This window comes from Eutrigla gurnardus, assembly GCF_963514095.1.
Source record: "Eutrigla gurnardus genome assembly, chromosome: 19".
Taxonomy (NCBI): Eukaryota; Metazoa; Chordata; class Actinopteri; order Perciformes; family Triglidae; genus Eutrigla; species Eutrigla gurnardus.
In genome coordinates this window covers 12,349,568-12,366,644 of record NC_139930.1, presented here as the reverse complement: position 1 = coordinate 12,366,644, position 17,077 = coordinate 12,349,568, and the positions used below count along the sequence as shown (strand labels likewise).

The 17,077-nt window shown below is 43.2% G+C and overlaps 1 protein-coding gene across 4 annotated transcripts; it reads left to right on the top strand.

Moving 5' to 3' along the window:
* Positions 1 to 1,295: 1,295 nt before the first annotated feature.
* Positions 1,296 to 16,887, top strand: rfx3 (regulatory factor X, 3 (influences HLA class II expression)). Of its 4 annotated transcripts, none has more exons than XM_084034753.1 (17): positions 1,296 to 1,461; positions 5,570 to 5,682; positions 5,812 to 5,900; positions 6,464 to 6,719; positions 8,064 to 8,138; positions 8,427 to 8,608; positions 8,775 to 8,894; positions 8,987 to 9,111; positions 9,235 to 9,350; positions 10,270 to 10,385; positions 10,525 to 10,679; positions 10,767 to 10,864; positions 10,966 to 11,115; positions 11,209 to 11,417; positions 11,500 to 11,653; positions 11,817 to 11,859; positions 11,951 to 16,887. In XM_084034753.1, the coding sequence occupies exons 2-17, from the start codon at positions 5,575 to 5,577 to the stop codon at positions 12,229 to 12,231; spliced, it is 2,277 nt and encodes a 758-aa protein (XP_083890879.1). In that variant the 5' UTR covers positions 1,296 to 1,461; positions 5,570 to 5,574; the 3' UTR covers positions 12,232 to 16,887. The 4 variants fall into 4 exon arrangements, with proteins under 4 accessions (XP_083890879.1, XP_083890878.1, XP_083890877.1 ...); XM_084034752.1 differs by having other exon boundaries at positions 6,461 to 6,719; positions 10,528 to 10,679; XM_084034751.1 differs by having other exon boundaries at positions 6,461 to 6,719.
* Positions 16,888 to 17,077: the final 190 nt, after the last annotated feature.

Sequence of the window (17,077 nt, the reverse complement as noted above, 5' to 3'; positions counted from 1 at the left end):
CACGTAACATCGCGTTACTTGTCTTACTCACGTTTGTTCGTCACTGGTGTCGACGAGGTGATTGGAATGAAACCAAAACAACAAAGTAGAACGAATTCATCTATGATGCGTTCACGTTCATGCTAACTCTCTGGGCGTCTCCGGCTTTCCACGCACACCTGTTTTTGGTTTGTTTGCCCCAGGTCACGTGCTCCTATATTCCTTTTTCCTGTTCGACCGTCTGGCAACCACTAGGTGGTATCGATAACCTATTTTTTTATGTACCCGTTTTTATCAAACAATTCAATAAAAAAATGCCTCCAACGGCTAAAGTGTCGTTGTTTTTATTCCGTTGCTGCTGATTTTGTGAAGTTAAAACGAGAACGTGTTCAACGCAACCTGACACACTGGAAGAAGACAAGTGGGGAAAGGCAACACCCAGATGTTGCTGATGCTGAGACAAAGACCAGAATGGGTTGACGCAACAGCATCTCTAGGACTTGACGACAGGCAACCTACAACCTGCAAGTGTGCAAAGAACCACATCTCAACCTTTGTCCAAAACTTGGATCAAGTTAGCATCCTCACAATAGGCATGCCACTGCAACAGAAAATCAAATCACATAAAAAAAAATAATAATAATAATATAATAATAATAATATGTACGTTATTTATTTTAAGACTTATATGACTTCCCCATCATAAGATAACTAATAAATCTGGTTGATTAAATGAAAGTGGCTGATAACTCAGTGGCAGAGTTACGACCCTATGTATGAGACTCAAAGCAGTGGTAATGGGTTCGAATCCGCCATGCAGTCCCGTTTTAGAGCATGTCGTCCCTCTCTCTCGCCCCTTTTACTCACTCAACAAAGGGTCCATTCCATAAATACAGAACGGTCCCTAAGTAAAAAAAATAATAATAATAATAATAATGAAAAGCAGAAACACAACCACGAATAATGTATCTGTGTGTTAAGCCGAATTATGACAGTATTTAAAGTAATCCCAAAATCAAAATTATCCTGGATCAGGGTTTGGTGTATTTTAGAACTTCATCATCTTATGGGAAAGTAAAGTAATTTCAGATTTGTCTTCTTTTTTTATTCTAATAATTATTTGAACATCCTGTTACATGCAATGCATTCTTGGTGTATTAAAAGTCTCCACATACATCAGACCAAAAGCATTGGCTCGGGTGTAAATGGCGCTATTGTAACAAGATCTCCGATATAAACACACATAATGTGTTTGGTTGTGATTTCATTTCCGTAAGACTTGTATTAAGTGCGCTTTAATCTCCTCCCACCTGCCTGGTAAGGTTGCGCGCTCCCGGTGAGTTTTATAGCAACTGTTGCCCAGTGAGGCAGCGCCATAGTCACCGTAGTCCTGGCGACTGTAACCCACCAACAACAACCTCTCGCTCCATCATTACCACCTCCTCCACCATCCTCATCTTCATCAACCAGTCCACAGCTCAGGTTTGAATACATATTTTTTTTAATACTATACATTTTTTGTTAGCGCGAAATCGTCCTTTGTCGCTTGAAGAGATACTAATATGAATGAGATATTAGTGCCGTGGTGTGTGTTTTTGTCTGCTGCTGAATGAAGGCTCGGTGGATAGCTGGGGTAGTTTGCTAGCGAGGGTGTTTCTTTGTGACGTGGTAGCCTGCTTGCTAACGTTGCCTGTAGATACCCACAGCTGTGAGAGGTCCTGCTCGCTAGCCGAGGCTAGCTGTGTCCCCTCAAAGGCGGCCGTGTGGCTAAACACTGAGCTAAGCGTCATTCGGTGTGGCAGAAAACGGCTTTACGTGCAACTTATTTGCCTAAAGTCACCATGCTGTGTGATAGCATAGACCCGGGCTAGTCCCCGATGCTAGCTGGTCAGCTGGAGCAGGTGTCTGTGGTTGCTAGGTTGCTAACGCCAGCGTTGCCCTCTTACAATGCCTGTTGGTATCCCCTTTTTTTTTGTTGCTTTGGCCATATGTTACGGCGATATTGCGAGTTTATGTGACGGGTGGTTCAAATCTCGTTGGTCATACACAATCAATAACGTCGATCAGCAAAAATGGGAAAAGTGCTGTGAGCTAGCTTTCCATACACAAACTGCTATTGACAATAGCTAAGCCATTACTTTCCCTTTTGTCTTAGGGAGCAAGATAGCCTCGCTAGCTCTCCATCTGCCCTCTTTGTGGCATCAGATGGATGCGATAAGCTATCTTGACAACACAAGGCTAAGTTTGCTGTGAGGAATAACACCTGCCCGGTTTAATGTTTTAAAATGCCTAAATGTTGCGACCCGTTTTTTCCCCCCCGAATCATTTCGTTATTCTGCATTGCACACTCAGCAACGGGGCTTGGGACGTCAAGATCTACCCTCCCCTTCTGCAAAACGGGGCTCAAACGGAGAAACAGTTAAAAGATTACATTTCGTGTTTTTTTTGTAACGTCTGTGCGTGTTTTTTCCTCTGGGTGCGCAAAAAAAGAAAAGAAAAGAAAAGAAATAAAGGAGTCAAGCAAGACTCGGTCCAAGGGGAAGGTCGTTGGTTTATTTTATTATTCTCCCAGATTGATTTTAGGCTCCCTTAAATTGGGTAAAAACATCCATCTGTTTCAATTAGATGTGCCCTTTCCTCACAACAGTATAGTAAACTTCCATTTTAGGATTGCTTAATCCTGTGGGTGGTGAGCAGGGACTTGGTTTCTTAATATTGCATCACAATTATTCCTGGGTCCACTGGGTCTCCTGTGCAGCTGCGACCTCTGATTCCCGTCAGGGGGAGAGAGAGATCGGGTGTGTCTGGAGAGGTGAGCAGAGGACAGGTGCACCTCTCTCCACACACACAATGTAAATTTACAATTTACTAGAATTGTCATTTTCAGTCGCATGATCGCTGCGAATCATGAATTACAGTACCACTCGTGCAGCAAGTGGGCCTTACAGTGCCCAGAGCAATTCAAACCAATGAGATCAAAATGCCAATGGTACCGTTTTACTGTAGGTAAAGCCTAAAGTGATGTAAATGTATTGATCTGTTGTCACATATAACCCAAAATAGGTTGTGCACAGACACCCCTCCCAACACACTTATAAACACACACAGAAAACAGGATGTTTGGGACTGCTAGTTATCATATCACGTTACCACTTACCTGCAGTCTGGTAGCACAGAAATAGTACCATGCCACCTGCTGCCTGGATCCTGTTACATTTCCAATCACTTAAAGAGGGGCCTGATTAATTCAATTATTCAGTCATCCATTTTCATGGCTTAGCAGAATACAACATGTTTGGTTTGTTATTTTCCCCCAGCCTGCCCACAATAATGTATATTGCTGTTGAAAGGGGATACTTGAAGGTCTTTCCTAACCCCACATCTGACAATAATAGGGTACAGTATGTATGTCACGATGCTTGATGTTTCTGTTTCCACTGTCATGGAAAAAATCTGGACTCTTTGTTTTTGGCAGTGTCCCGTATATTGATGCAATGTTGTTTTTCTTTCTATTATCCCTAACAATATTAGTAACTCCTACTTTTCTTTATAATCTGACAACTCAACTCTTAAGCAAACACAGCACTTTGCTTACCCCCCCCTCTCTTCAGCTCCAAATGACATCTCCCTCCACCTGTTTTCCTGCTGAACTAGCGTCTGATCACGCTCCCATCTTGCCCGGGGTTGCATGCATGCAACGTATGTGCATAAGAGAGGGAGAGATTTTGTGTACGGCATACTTTTCAACCTTGTTCCCCCGGCTCCTGTTTCTTCGCTCGGCCCATCAGACTCCACCTTTATCATACATGATTATCAGAGGCACGCTGTGTATTTTTCTGTGAACCTTGCCACCCTTTTGTAATTTGTTGCTTGTAATGTTAGCAAGAGGAATTGCGGGGAGAAAATGCAGGGCAAAATGTTGCTCTCCTTGGTGGCTTTTGTTCCTCTGTGTCTTTGTAGGGCTTGGACTTGCTCAGTGGAGCACAGCATTTAAGTGGGCCACAAGGGAGTGCCTGAATGGTGAGGCAGGAGGTGTGTTTGTGTGCGTGTGCATGCGTGTGTGTGTTTGTGGAGGGGGTTGGGGTGAGGCATCAGGAGTGTGTTGCGATGCAAGGGCTCTCCTCCTTGATTTGGTGGGCTCCATTGGGGCCATGTACTTTACCTTTCAAACTTCACCGTGGAATAGAAGTCCACATTTTCCTCTCTTCACAAGTTGCCTTTTGTACCATTTGGATTAAGCTGAAGGCTACAGCTTCACTCTGCGGTTTGATTTTTTTTTTGTTGTTAATTTCAGTCGCCTGCATCCAATGGCCTTCACACTTCAGTGTAAAGGGGTTGCTTGTGTGTATCTGACTCATACAGCTTTGTCAATTTTTTTTTTTCAGAACTGATTGTCACAATTTACAGTGTCGTAAATGATGTGTGAAAAATTGCTGAAGCAGGCTTTGCTTTAATGAATGTCAGTGCTCCTGTACGTTTAAATACAATGCAGACTTTTCCTGCTTCCTCCCTGTTCCTTGCACTCTCAGTGCACCAGGGGAAGATTGACTCAGTCCAACTTCGAGGTTAGTCACTATTACTTTATTTGTAAAGGCTATTACTTTACAAATAAATAATAGCCTTACCAAGAAAAAAAGGCCTAGGCTTGTGCAGTATTGAAGGGAAAGGATGTCCCTGAAGAGATTCAAAGCTGTTAAGAGACCCGGCTTAATTAACCAAGAGAGGCTTGTTCATGGAAACCGTGATGGGGAGGAGGTGGCCTTCCCCTGGCAGGAATGGGTGATGGTAGCCATACTATTGTTAACTCATAGACAAAGGTTCAGCATCAGTGTCTTTTCACACTCTCATCCTTCATCCTTCAAAGTAGCTCATTTTAGCCTTGGTTTTGTAACTACTGTACTCATGGTCCTGCATCTCTGATGCACAATACAGCAATATAGCTCTTTTATTACTAGTAATATCTTGTAGAGGTAACTTTCCAGGTCTTCCTCGTACCTTTTCTCAGTACTGATCCAGGGCTTCCGATCTCGAGTAACATTCAACCCGTAAGAGTGGGAACTTACTGAGCAGCGAGAAGCGGCATCTATTTGGAGTTTGTTAAATATTAACTTGTTTTTATGGCTGTGAACATGGAGACAAGACCATGTGTCACTGATGCATGAGGCTCTCAGTACATTAAGTACCACAAGGCAGAAACAGGTGCTGAGGTAGAATTGCTCTTAAGCTGCTCTAGCAGCATTGATTTTGGGAAGCTTTGGTGAAATGTCATGTTTTCTATTATGCCTGAATAAGTATCTTTAGGGACATTTTATGTCTTGGGCTAACTAAATTATAAGCATAATTATTGGATTTACTTTTTTTTTTATTAATTTTACATCTTTTACAGAAGAATACAACCCTCTATTTGTAAAGTGAGTTATCAATGCCCCATGAAAGCAGTGGCTCAGTGATGCATTAAGATTATGTTGTTTTTACCGAGTTGTAAAGTTGTTTTGCCAGTTGGACCAGTCAGTTGAGAGCGCTCTTCATTTTCAGTGATGGTCACCATTATCTATGTACAGCAACACTGTGTTTTCTCTGGCTCATTCAGGCGCCATGCAGACCCCTGAAGCAGGCGCTGACTCCACCTCCACTGTCCCTCTTCAGACCACCGTGCCTGTCCAGCCTACCGGCTCCACCCAGCAGGTGCCTGTCCAGCAACAGGTATATCCAGCCTGTGTGTGTGCGTGTGCGTGCAAACTGCATGTGCATGTCTGTATTTGCCACAGCAATACCTGCGTTTTAGTCAATTAAAAGTATTAATTTGAAAACTCTTACCATTTGTATTACCAGGCCCAGACTGTTCAACAGGTTCAGCATGTTTACCCAGCACAGGTGCAGTATGTGGAGGAGAACAGTGGCGTCTACACCAATGGCAACATGTGAGTCAGTCTGTTACCCAGTTCTGTTCCTCCACCGCTCTACAAATATGAGTGCTGCGTCCCTGCAGCCTGTTCGTTCTCCTCTTAAGTCTCTTCAGACCACCATTCATGTCACAAGCACATGATGCTGGTGGGAGAGCGCATTCGTTTTTTTGTTTGTTTTTGTGTTTGTTTTCTTTTATGAGGGGTTCCGCGGCTCTGTGTTTGATTGTGCTTAGTCACCTGAACATGACCAGAAGTAGGCCTGTCTTTTAAGTGCTGATGCTACACGCGGGAACCCTGGGTCTGAGGAGGGGGCTGCATAGACTCTTGACTAACAAGCCCAAGCTGTGTTTGTCCTACTGTGATACACACAGGCTCACACATGTAACCTCAGCACTCTTGTAAGGGGCACCTAGAAATACAAAATCAAACACGCACCAAACAGGTGCTGAGTACCAGACTTGTGTCAACGTAATACGTGGAATTCATATAATCATTGTTTATAGACTTTTTTTTTTTTTTTTTGTCAATTTTGTTGTGGGCACATTGACTGACTTCTTAAACTCCCTTCGGAACAGAAGAACCTACTCGTACTCGGAGCCGCAGCTGTATAGCCAGAACAGTGGAGGGAGCTACTTTGACGCACAGGGCAGCTCATCACAAGTGTCCACTGTGGTGACGTCTCATGGCATGACCAACAACGGAGGAGCGGGCAATGGGGGGATGAGCATGAATCTGGCGGGGGGTCAGGTAATCAGCGGCAGTCCTGGGAGTTACATCATGGACAACGCTGGAGCCCACCCCGCCACCCAGACGGCACGAGCTTCCCCAGCTACTGTGAGTGCAGAACACCCACTAATTGAGCCTCCCTCACCTACCTTTACCTGCCTGTATGTGGGGACTTTGTAGTAACTTTAGACAGCTTTAGTTTTCCTGGACTCCCCCTATTAATAGGACACCAGTCTCTTTAGCAGAGTTCCATATTTTAACTCAATATTTGTGTCGCGTATTAAAAATTTCAGCATGTACATACATTATAGAAAAGCAACTTCTGTGTGCACCTCCCTTATGCGCTGCATTTCATCCATGGCAATGATTCTTCGCTGATGTATGCGATGCTCTGCGTAGGCTGTCTCTCTGCAGCGAACTCACTACTGCCAGCAATGTTCACATTTAATCCTTAATATTTAATGTTTCAAGTAATGCAGGGCTTAGTTTCCATGCCAGATTTTATCTGTGTGATATTCCCACTCTTAGAAGCGTAGAAGAAAGGAGGGGCTAAAACCTGAGACAGGTGTGTTAAGGAGGGCAGAGTCCTGCATTGGACGAAGTGGTGCGTGAAGCACAAGAGCCTTGCTTTTTTTTTTTTTTTTTTTTTTGCTATAATCTGAACACCCCATTAGGTATTTTCATATAGTCCACCTTAATGATGCTTTCTTGATGATGCTTGGCGACCGACATTACATTACGTGGATATCGGTCATTACGGAGAGTTTAACATACAATAATGGCTATGCAAAGGAGCAATTTTCTCCTTTCTTTTATGTCACCAAAATGTGTGCAAAAAGGGTACATTTTAACTGTCAAAATACCAGCTCATCCTTGTCTCGCCTAAGTGATGTGACAAGATAAATGGGCCCATAAACATAATCATAACACAAAAGGTAATCTCTAGAACCTGGGGAACTGATAATAATTGCACAACCACTGCATGGAATCACACTGAAACACAACAAAAAGTTTGGGAAATAACATATATCCTATATAGTATTGTCTGATGTTGCTGAATATTGTTGTGAGACACCCAGTTAGACTTGTTCACACAAACCAGCAAGTCTTCAGGTTGAGGTGCAGATGTTGTTAAATCATCTCGGTACACCTCCTTAGTCTTTTGCTTTTATAATGGAGCCTCATTATCCATGCCCATGATGTTTGTTATAAGTAGAATATGTGCTAGTGGAATCTGGGAGAGTTGTGATGTATTTCTGTCTCCGTTTCCCAAATGACAGGTAGTCCTGCTCTGCTTGGGTTTAGCGGCGCTTGCTTTGGGATCCTTTTCTAGATTCTCTCTATTTTTTTGCTCGTGAATACTAGAGCGTCTACATCAACTCTTCTTGCTTTTTGTTTTCATTTCCCCCGCCCCTCTTACATTTTGTTGTCCTGTGCTTCGTGGTTTATCAGATTGAAATGGCGATTGAGACGCTCCAAAAATCTGAGGGTTTATCCAGTCAGAGAAGCTCGCTGCTCAACAGCCATGTAAGTTGCTTTTTACGAATGCTTGCCCTCGCCTTACTTTTGACTTTTTTGCTAGACTCCTGCCTCTCTCTCTCTCAACTCTATTTGAGTTTGATGTGTTGCTTGCTGTTTTTGTTGCTGGTTTGAATTCTCACTGTTGTTTTAAATCCCCCAGCTGCTGTAGAAATGCGTTTGCAGATGCTGCAACATCAAGATTACAGATTGTTAGTCTGAGGTCTTTCCAGACAGTTTGCATGGACCTGTGTTATCTTCTGGGTTCACAAAAACCAAACATGTATTCTCTTGTAGCTCCAGTGGCTGTTGGATAATTACGAGACAGCAGAGGGCGTAAGTCTACCACGATCCACCCTCTACAATCATTATCTGCGCCACTGCCAGGAGCAGAAACTGGACCCTGTAAACGCAGCCTCTTTTGGTAAACTCATCCGCTCCATCTTCATGGGACTCCGTACAAGGCGTCTTGGAACAAGGTTATTTTTTATTTTCTTCATTTCAGAAAAGTTTTGCAGCAATTTAAGATTTGCTGTATGCTTGCTTGACTGCATTTGATATTCATAAAGCCTCATCTGTTCTTTCCATACACCTCATATTGAGAGTCTGTTAATGTGTGCTCACCTTTTTGGTTATGTCTTGCAGAGGGAACTCCAAATATCATTACTATGGTATACGTGTGAAACCGGACTCGCCGCTCAATAGACTCCAAGAAGACATGCAGTATATGGCCCTCAGACAGCAACCTGTTCAGCAGAAACAGAGGTACAGGAGCCACTCGCCGTGCAGACATGCCGTACTTGTTGAAGGAGATTTTTTTTTTTTAAGAGATACTGATGTGAGCCATGTGATTTCAGGTTCAAGCCAGTGCAGAAATTTGACGGCTGCTCTGGGGAGACGTACTCAGGTGGAGGCCAGCACCTTCCTACTGGAGAAGAGCAGACAGTCATCGCACAGAGTCAGCACCACCAGCAGTTCCTAGGTCAGCTGCTTTTCTCTTTCCCCGAATGTCTGTAACACCAAAAATGCATGGGATGCGCTGAAACACGCAGAATATAACGTTTTTCCAATTATTACAATTAAATTGTTTATTACTCCACAACAGACGCGTCGCGGGCACTCCCTGACTTTGTAGAGCTGGACCTGGGACAGAGCAATACGGAGAACATCAGCCCAGAGGACGTAAAAGCTCTGCAGTCCCTTTACAGAGAGCACTGTGAGGTTAGATAAAGGGCATTTCTTTTCACATCATCATATTTCACAAGGGGAACAGGGGACCCGGTCCCTCTTCAGTGCTCAAGGAAAGACGAGTAATCCTCGTCAGTATTGCAGCCTTCGTTGATACCTCATCTGTTGATCTGCCTGGACTCGCCGCATTCCACCATCCTCTAAATCTATTCCACTTTATATTCCATTAAGATTCTAATTTTCTGCAGGAATCGAGTGTTTTTCCCCCTTTTCCCTTTTTATACGTGCCTTTTTAATCTGCCGATATCTATTATTACAGCAATTTACTACGTTAATCTTATTTAAGCTATCTTTAATGAGAAAAGGCTGGTAAGACTGAAGATAGTGAACTAAAAGTTCTGCAGATTTTGGAAAAAACAAAAACAAAACCCATGTGTTTAGACCTTTGCAGGATTCAGAGTGTGGAAACTTTGGGAAAGGTCATGAGTGTTTATTGTGACAGAGATTTGTAAATGCCAGCCGCTGGCATTTTGGAGCAGAATTTTCACTTCATCTGGCGAGGTGTTCAGTAAAACCTCTCTTAATGTCTGGAAAAGTACGGATCAGGTCATCCACAGGTGATGGATGGGCACAAGTCCTAACAGAGCTGTCCACCTGCTTCTGATTAAAGGGTCTGTTCACCCAAATCTATAAAAACAAACCCAATTCCTCACATGTGGTGGTTAGCCATGCAGCTAGTGCTGAGGTTTTTAGATTTCTGCTGCCACATCAATACAAATGAATGGTATTAATATGCGCTCCTCAGAGAACTAAAGACAGACCGTGGCAGATTACAAAGTCCTGTTTCTTCTGAATAATCCACAGACCTCGCTGCAGACAGTTTTCAAAGGGACTATTTCTTCTTGTTGTAGAAGGCTGTATCAACGTGGTAATTTCTCTGCTTTTGTTTCAGGCTATCCTCGATGTAGTTGTCAACCTCCAGTTCAGTCTAATTGAGAAGTTGTGGCAGACATTCTGGCGTTATTCTCCCCCTGACTCTATAGAGGCTGCCACGGTAACAGAAAACAGGTGAGGTCAAGCTCATAACATACAATGTTGAATGTTTTTTTTGTTTTTTTTTAGAATATAATTATTAGCGAACGTAATTCATTTTTGAATGAGCTGAAAATTCAAAGGCCTTTTTCTGTCTGATCCGTTCATTCCTCAGCAGTTTAAGTGAGATTGAAGCACGGCTGCCCCGTTCACAGCTATTGGAACTGTGCAGAAACGAGGCTGTACTCAAATGGATGAGCACCTGTGACCATCTAATGTACCAGGCCCTTGTGGAGATCCTCATTCCTGATGTCCTGAGACCCATTCCCAGTGAGCCACAGTCAAAGACGCCTCTCATGTCATCGGTTGATGCTCCGAACATCAGTTATTAACTCCCGTTTGCTGCTTGCTCTCCAGGTGCCTTGACTCAAGCCATTCGCAACTTTGCCAAAAGCCTGGAAGGTTGGCTCAATAATGCCATGAATGCCATTCCACAGAGAATGATCCAGACCAAGGTACACTTGCTGTTTACAGAATTGGGTCACCTGTTATTGTTCCTAAAATATACACTTTCTACTCAAGCAGCGCCTGGGCTTTTGTGTGTCTCTTTACACAGATTGCCGCTGTTAGTGCCTTTGCGCAAACACTGCGCAGATACACATCTCTGAACCACCTGGCTCAGGCGGCACGTGCTGTTTTGCAAAACACGTCACAGATCAACCAGATGCTGAGTGACCTGAACCGTGTTGACTTTGCCAACGTACAGGTCAGAGCAGCTCTTTGTGTTTTCGGTTGGTGCTCTTCTTGTGCGTGCTATGCCATTGCTTCTCTAACATCCACTCTGCATATTGCTGTACAGGAGCAGGCATCATGGGTGTGCCAGTGTGAGGAGGGAGTCGTTCAGCACTTGGAGCAGGACTTCAAGGCCACATTGCAGCAGCAAAGCTCTCTGGAGCAATGGGCAGCCTGGCTGGAGAACGTGGTCACTCAGGTGCTCAAGCCTTATGAGCACCGGCCCAGCTTCCCCAGGGCAGCTCGACAGTTCCTGCTCAAGTGGTCCTTCTACAGGTCTGCAAAAATAACACAGCAAAAGCGGCTACGTTTTGAAGAGACGAAAAACGTTCACGATGTTGTTCTGATGTCTCCGCAGTTCGATGGTGATCAGGGACCTGACCCTGCGCAGCGCTGCCAGCTTCGGTTCCTTCCACCTGATTCGCCTGCTGTACGATGAGTACATGTTTTACTTGGTGGAACATCGCGTGGCCCAAGCCACTGGAGAGACACCCATCGGTGTCATGGGGGAGGTATAACTGTGGCATCGTACCTTCACAGTATTTTAAAGTGCTGCCATGATAAAAATCACCCCAAAAGAGATGTTTCAACTAATTACCATACAGTATTATAGATTAGAAACTCATTAAAACTAGGTGAACCCCCACTAATTCTGATGTTTGTCTTTGTTTTCAGTTTGACAGCCTCAACACGCTGTCCCTCTCTAACATGGATAAAGGTATGTGACAAAATGTATGAAGCGCATCATTCGTTGTAGAAAAGCGTCCCATACTAGTGTTTTTACACACGCGATGCTTTGTCCCGTCTAGATGAAATGAGCGGGATGGACAGTGACTTAGAAGACGACGTGGAGGAGTCCGGGGAACCTCTTGCAAAGCGAGAGAAGTCGGAGCACGAGGTCATCCAGGTGATCCAGGTCGGGGCGCTCGAGGACGGGTCCCACCCCGTGGTGGGCGTCGTCCAGCCAGGCGTCCTCCACTCGCTGCCCCAGCCCCCGCAGGACCACACGGAGCACATCCTCACCCCTTCTGCCGGTACTCCCAACATCCGCCACTGCAGCGCCACAGGCAACACCTACGCCTCCGTTTGAGGGGTCCGAGGGGCACGGCCGACCGCCGCTCGGCTCCGCTTTTGCTATCTCACTCTCCACATATCTTTCTCTCTGTAAGTTTAGATGTTTCCGTGTTCTTCATGCATTGTCTCTGTCTGCACTCGTGTGGACGCGCTCTCCTCTCCTCATCTCTCCTGGTCAGTGGGGGGGGGGGGGGGGAGTTCTGGAATGATGATACTCTGGCAAAGATGTGCTGTCCTTGTCTGACTGCTTAGATTCTGGATGTGGTGTCATCCCATAAGTCTGTGCTTTATCGCAATGCGGCAGCTGGAGGAGGACTAATTTGACCTGTTTAATGTTTCCTGCCTAGACATGACTTAACGCCTTTGTCTGGCTATACAGACAGGTTTTTGTCTTGAAGGAAAATGCAACTCTTTCAACCTACTGATGTCTCAGAGCTCAAATCCATGTCACTAGTCCCAGTGGAGCGGGGTCATCGATTGACTCAAGACCTTCACCTATTGTAAATAGTTTTGCTGTACTTTCAATTGGTATTACCCAAAACTCATGGTGCTATCATTGTGTTTTTTGTTTTGTCGTAAATTCCATTTATCCCTCCTAAGTTTAGCATGGTTTACATGGTCCACATGCATTCCAACTGCTGATAAAACGTTTTGGCTGAACAAAATCTTTTGAGTATTGTATGTAGCTAAAAAACAAAGGAAGGACTTTCTATGTATGTATGGCATTTGGAAAAGGATCATGGGGCAGTTTTGTCCGTCATATGGTAGCCGCCCACTGATAACCACTCACAGAACTCAGCCACAGAAAAGGAAACCCCTTAACGAAATATCTGTGCTGCTACTTGTGTATATAGAAATGAGATTGACAAAGACCAGCTGTACAAAACCACTTCCTCAATGCTAGCTTTTCTATGCACTCCGTGCAGAATGCTTGCCTTTTGTTCTTTGTGGGAGCTCTGTAGTGTGGTTTACGTGACCAGCTGTAACCTTGAAAACAATTTACTAGACATTTCCCCCCCTTTTTTTCTTTTTTTTTGTTGCAGTTTCTGTCTTAATGGAATTTCTTAAGTTCACAAAGGACCAAAAAAACAAACCAACAAGAGGAAGCTGAGAGGGAGCCACTTGGGCCACCCGAGAGCTGTTTCCTGTCCCACAGTGCCATGTTGTAGAGCAGAAGGAATGTCAGGGATTTAATGTACCTCGGCTTTATCATAGTGCCTTATCCTTAAATGCAGCTGTCCTTGTAGTCCTGACTGTGTGCTGTAGAGAGCCCGCGGCCCCTCTGCATCGTCCCAGCCACAAATTTTGGCTCTCTGGTGACTCGTGGCTGGATTTGGGCTGGCTCATCAGTGTTGAGACCAAGGAATACAGTCACAGACACACCTGTTGTTTTCTCTGGATCAGCTCTACTAAGCTTGTTATTACTTATCTGAATCATGGTCTTTAGCCTTGCTCCTGCCCTCACTCTGCCCTCTTGAGGCCTACTCTTGCATTAGCCTTTGTTATCGGGTGAAGTGTGTGTGTGTGTGTGTGCGCGCGTGTATATATGTGTGTGAGTGTAAGTGAACGCGAATGCATTGGTCTGCACTGTGTTTTTATGTGCATGTGTATATAAGTCTGTGTGTGTGTGCTTGTGTGTGTGTGTGTTGGAGCACTTCCATCAGTCACCCTACCTCAAACCAGTGGTGCCAGCCCTTTGACGCGTGCAGCACAGTCACCAAACCTTATTGCACACACACCACTGTACTGCACAACTCTCAACGCGATGGAGAAAAACGGCATTGCTTTTCTCTCACCTCTGATACATCTCCATTTCAGTTTTTAGCCCATAAACGCTTTCATCCTTTGTTCCCTGTTTGAAGGTGATCTTTGTACAGTGGACCAAAAGTAGATATTTTGTGATATTCAGAGATATATAGATATATATATATATATATAAATGTATAGTATATATATATAATGATGATACACTACATATATTTGTTGCTTTATACGTGATTGTTTCTTTTCGTAGCTCCTCTGTAAGTAGTTCATAGACTGTGAAATGGGAAAAGGCATCGGGGACTAACTTCTGATTCATTAGACTACATCTATACTTGAACTGTTAAAACATTCTATGTTGTGGAGATTATTGAGATTAATCCTCTTAATAGGAACATTTTGTTACTAAAAATGTTTTTGTTTTTTTTCCGTTATCGTTTCTTCATGCTTGTTGAATTGGTCTGCACGGTTTTTTCCCTGCAGAAGTGTTTAATTTATTGCTATTTATTGTGTTTTTGGTTTAGATGCTTACCCATTGCAACGTATTATAATGGGCACTGATAATGAATGGTGAATTATACCACTGTAAAACGGCAGACCTACTGTACAGGAGGACCATAAGGGTTTTTGTTGTTGTTTTATTTGTTTTTCTTTGTGCCTGTGTAGAAAACCTGCGTAGCGTAACGGAGGGTGAGAGAGCAAATGCTGCATCTCATGGAGGACCGGTGGAATCTCACAGATTTTTGTTGTTGTTTATATTGTTTCCATGACACTGAAAAGTAAACTCTGGCATCCCCAAAACCTACAGTACGCATCTCATACTGTAGCCTTACCCCGAGACTGCTGGCTGGAAGATCTCTGGAATTGAGCACACACAAATCTGGCTGCCCTATTATATCGCTTAATAGTTTTGAAAAGTCTGCAAGAAAAAAGGTCAATGAACTTTAAGTAGCTGGAAGTTGAAGGCCTGAGGCATTAAGTTTACGTCAGTCTGTGACCATAACGAACTCCTTCCCTGACTTTTGGTGTTAAACTGTCGAATGCAAGTTGGGAGAATGCAGAGAAAAAGTCCAGTACAAAAAATGTTACATACAAACATTTAATTTCTACAGAGCTGCACATAAGTCAGTATTAAATAACTGCGACAAAAGGAACCCTGTTCCCAAGAGCTCAATTAGCCGACCACATTTTTGTGAATGACGTGATTAAATGAAGTGATGGGATTCCGTCTCTTCATTCAAATTTCAATGTTCAAAGTCAGGATGGCGTGTAAAGCACCGGCGTGCAGGTTTTGCAGGATACTTTTTCTTGCCTGTGCCATTTTTACCTTCCATCTCACTGAATTATGTTTGTTTCTTCCCAAACACAAATCTCAGCTCCCTTGTCATATAAGTCAAGTACAACATTGTAGATGTAATCTTGTATTATTTTGTGCCTGAAGTGAACATGGCTTATAAAATGGTTTCTTTAAAATTTAAATTATGTGCTCCAGGATCTTTAAGTGCGTTCTGGTCTTGCACGCCTACAATGTGCTGCTAGAAATAGTCTTTTGTCAATTATCCGTTGTTCCCCATTTTATTATACTTACACATGTGCCGTGACAGTGATTTTTTTTCTTCTTCTTCTGCATCTCGACATCTGCCTGGTCAACACTGGACTGATGCTAATGCTGCCAACATAATTGTACTTGATTTCTCAGCCTCTTTTTTTGAAATTGAGAAGTAAGATTGTTTTTTTTTTTTGTTTTTTTTTGTAACAGCTGTTTGCAAAGGAGCCCATTTCCAACCAGAAAAACAAAACAAACAAAAAAAAGACATAAGCTATTCCTTGACTTTGTCATAGGAGCGTAAAGCTAAGAGATGCCTCTTCACCTGGAAGAAACAGCAGCTTCACTGACCCATAGCAGACTCCAGTGCCTTTAATTTCGCCCCGGCCAGAGCAGATGGCCTGGGTGACTATTGGGTCTCTGGTGGGCTACAGATAGAGGCTGAGCAGACATTTCATTGCACAGGTGCTGCCGCTGAGAAGACACCAGGGAAGCATAAAGACCTGTCCTCAGACTGGACTATTTATTTACTGGATGTGACTCCACACACACACACATACACACACACACACACACACACACACACTTTGTGGTTTACACACGGTAGTTTACCCGCAGATGGCTTTTTATTGTACAGAACTGGTTAATGAACAAGGAGAGTTACTGTAAGTAAAAAACGCTCTCTTATTAATTGTTTTCCCATGATCGTGATTTCTTTTGTCAAATGATATTTTCTGAATGCTGTGACCCGTTTGAGATTTGTATTTGGATGTTTTCAAGTGCCATTTGACAGTCTAGTGAGTCGTGGCCGTCTGTAGCACGCTCTGATGCAAGCACAAGCATTTGGCAGTGGCATTTGGGGAAGGTTTTTATTTTTGGTTCACCCTAGACAAAAATATGTATATATCAAAAACTGGGGAGGAAAAAAAAGGTATATTTATTTGTGTCTTAATTATTTGATTCATTCTTTTGGTGAACATTCTATCAGATATGTTGGCTTAAGTGCTTTTGTGATTTCTTTCCTCTTTTTTGGATAATGTATAATATCTGATATAATATATACACACAAACTTCTGTGACTTTTTTTGTGTGCAATTCCGTTTTTCTCAAATTGGCAAACAAACTAATGCGTGTAGGGTGATTTGTATTGTGTATTTTACATAAAAAAACAAGGACACTTGGGGGACTTTTATATTTATAAAGACATTATCATTTAGTGTGTCGTATTGATGAATATAGAAACTATTAAAGACACATGTAGTTTGGTTTTCTGAATATTTCAGATCTCAGCTCAGGCTAGCTTCTTAGTGTTGTTTTCTTAAATTTGTGACTCGTCTCTGCAGTAATAAACGTTTTCTTGTTCAAGTCGCGCGTCGTCTCATAATTTTGACTCTACACACTAATTCCAAATAAAAAAGGACATTTCCTCGACTGTCAGCCCAGTGAATTTTATTCAACCATACTCATACATATAACATCAATGTCATTCAAACGCAGTACATATTCAGAATGTATGACAACTGTAAAGATTAAGATGAGCGTGAACTTGCATTTC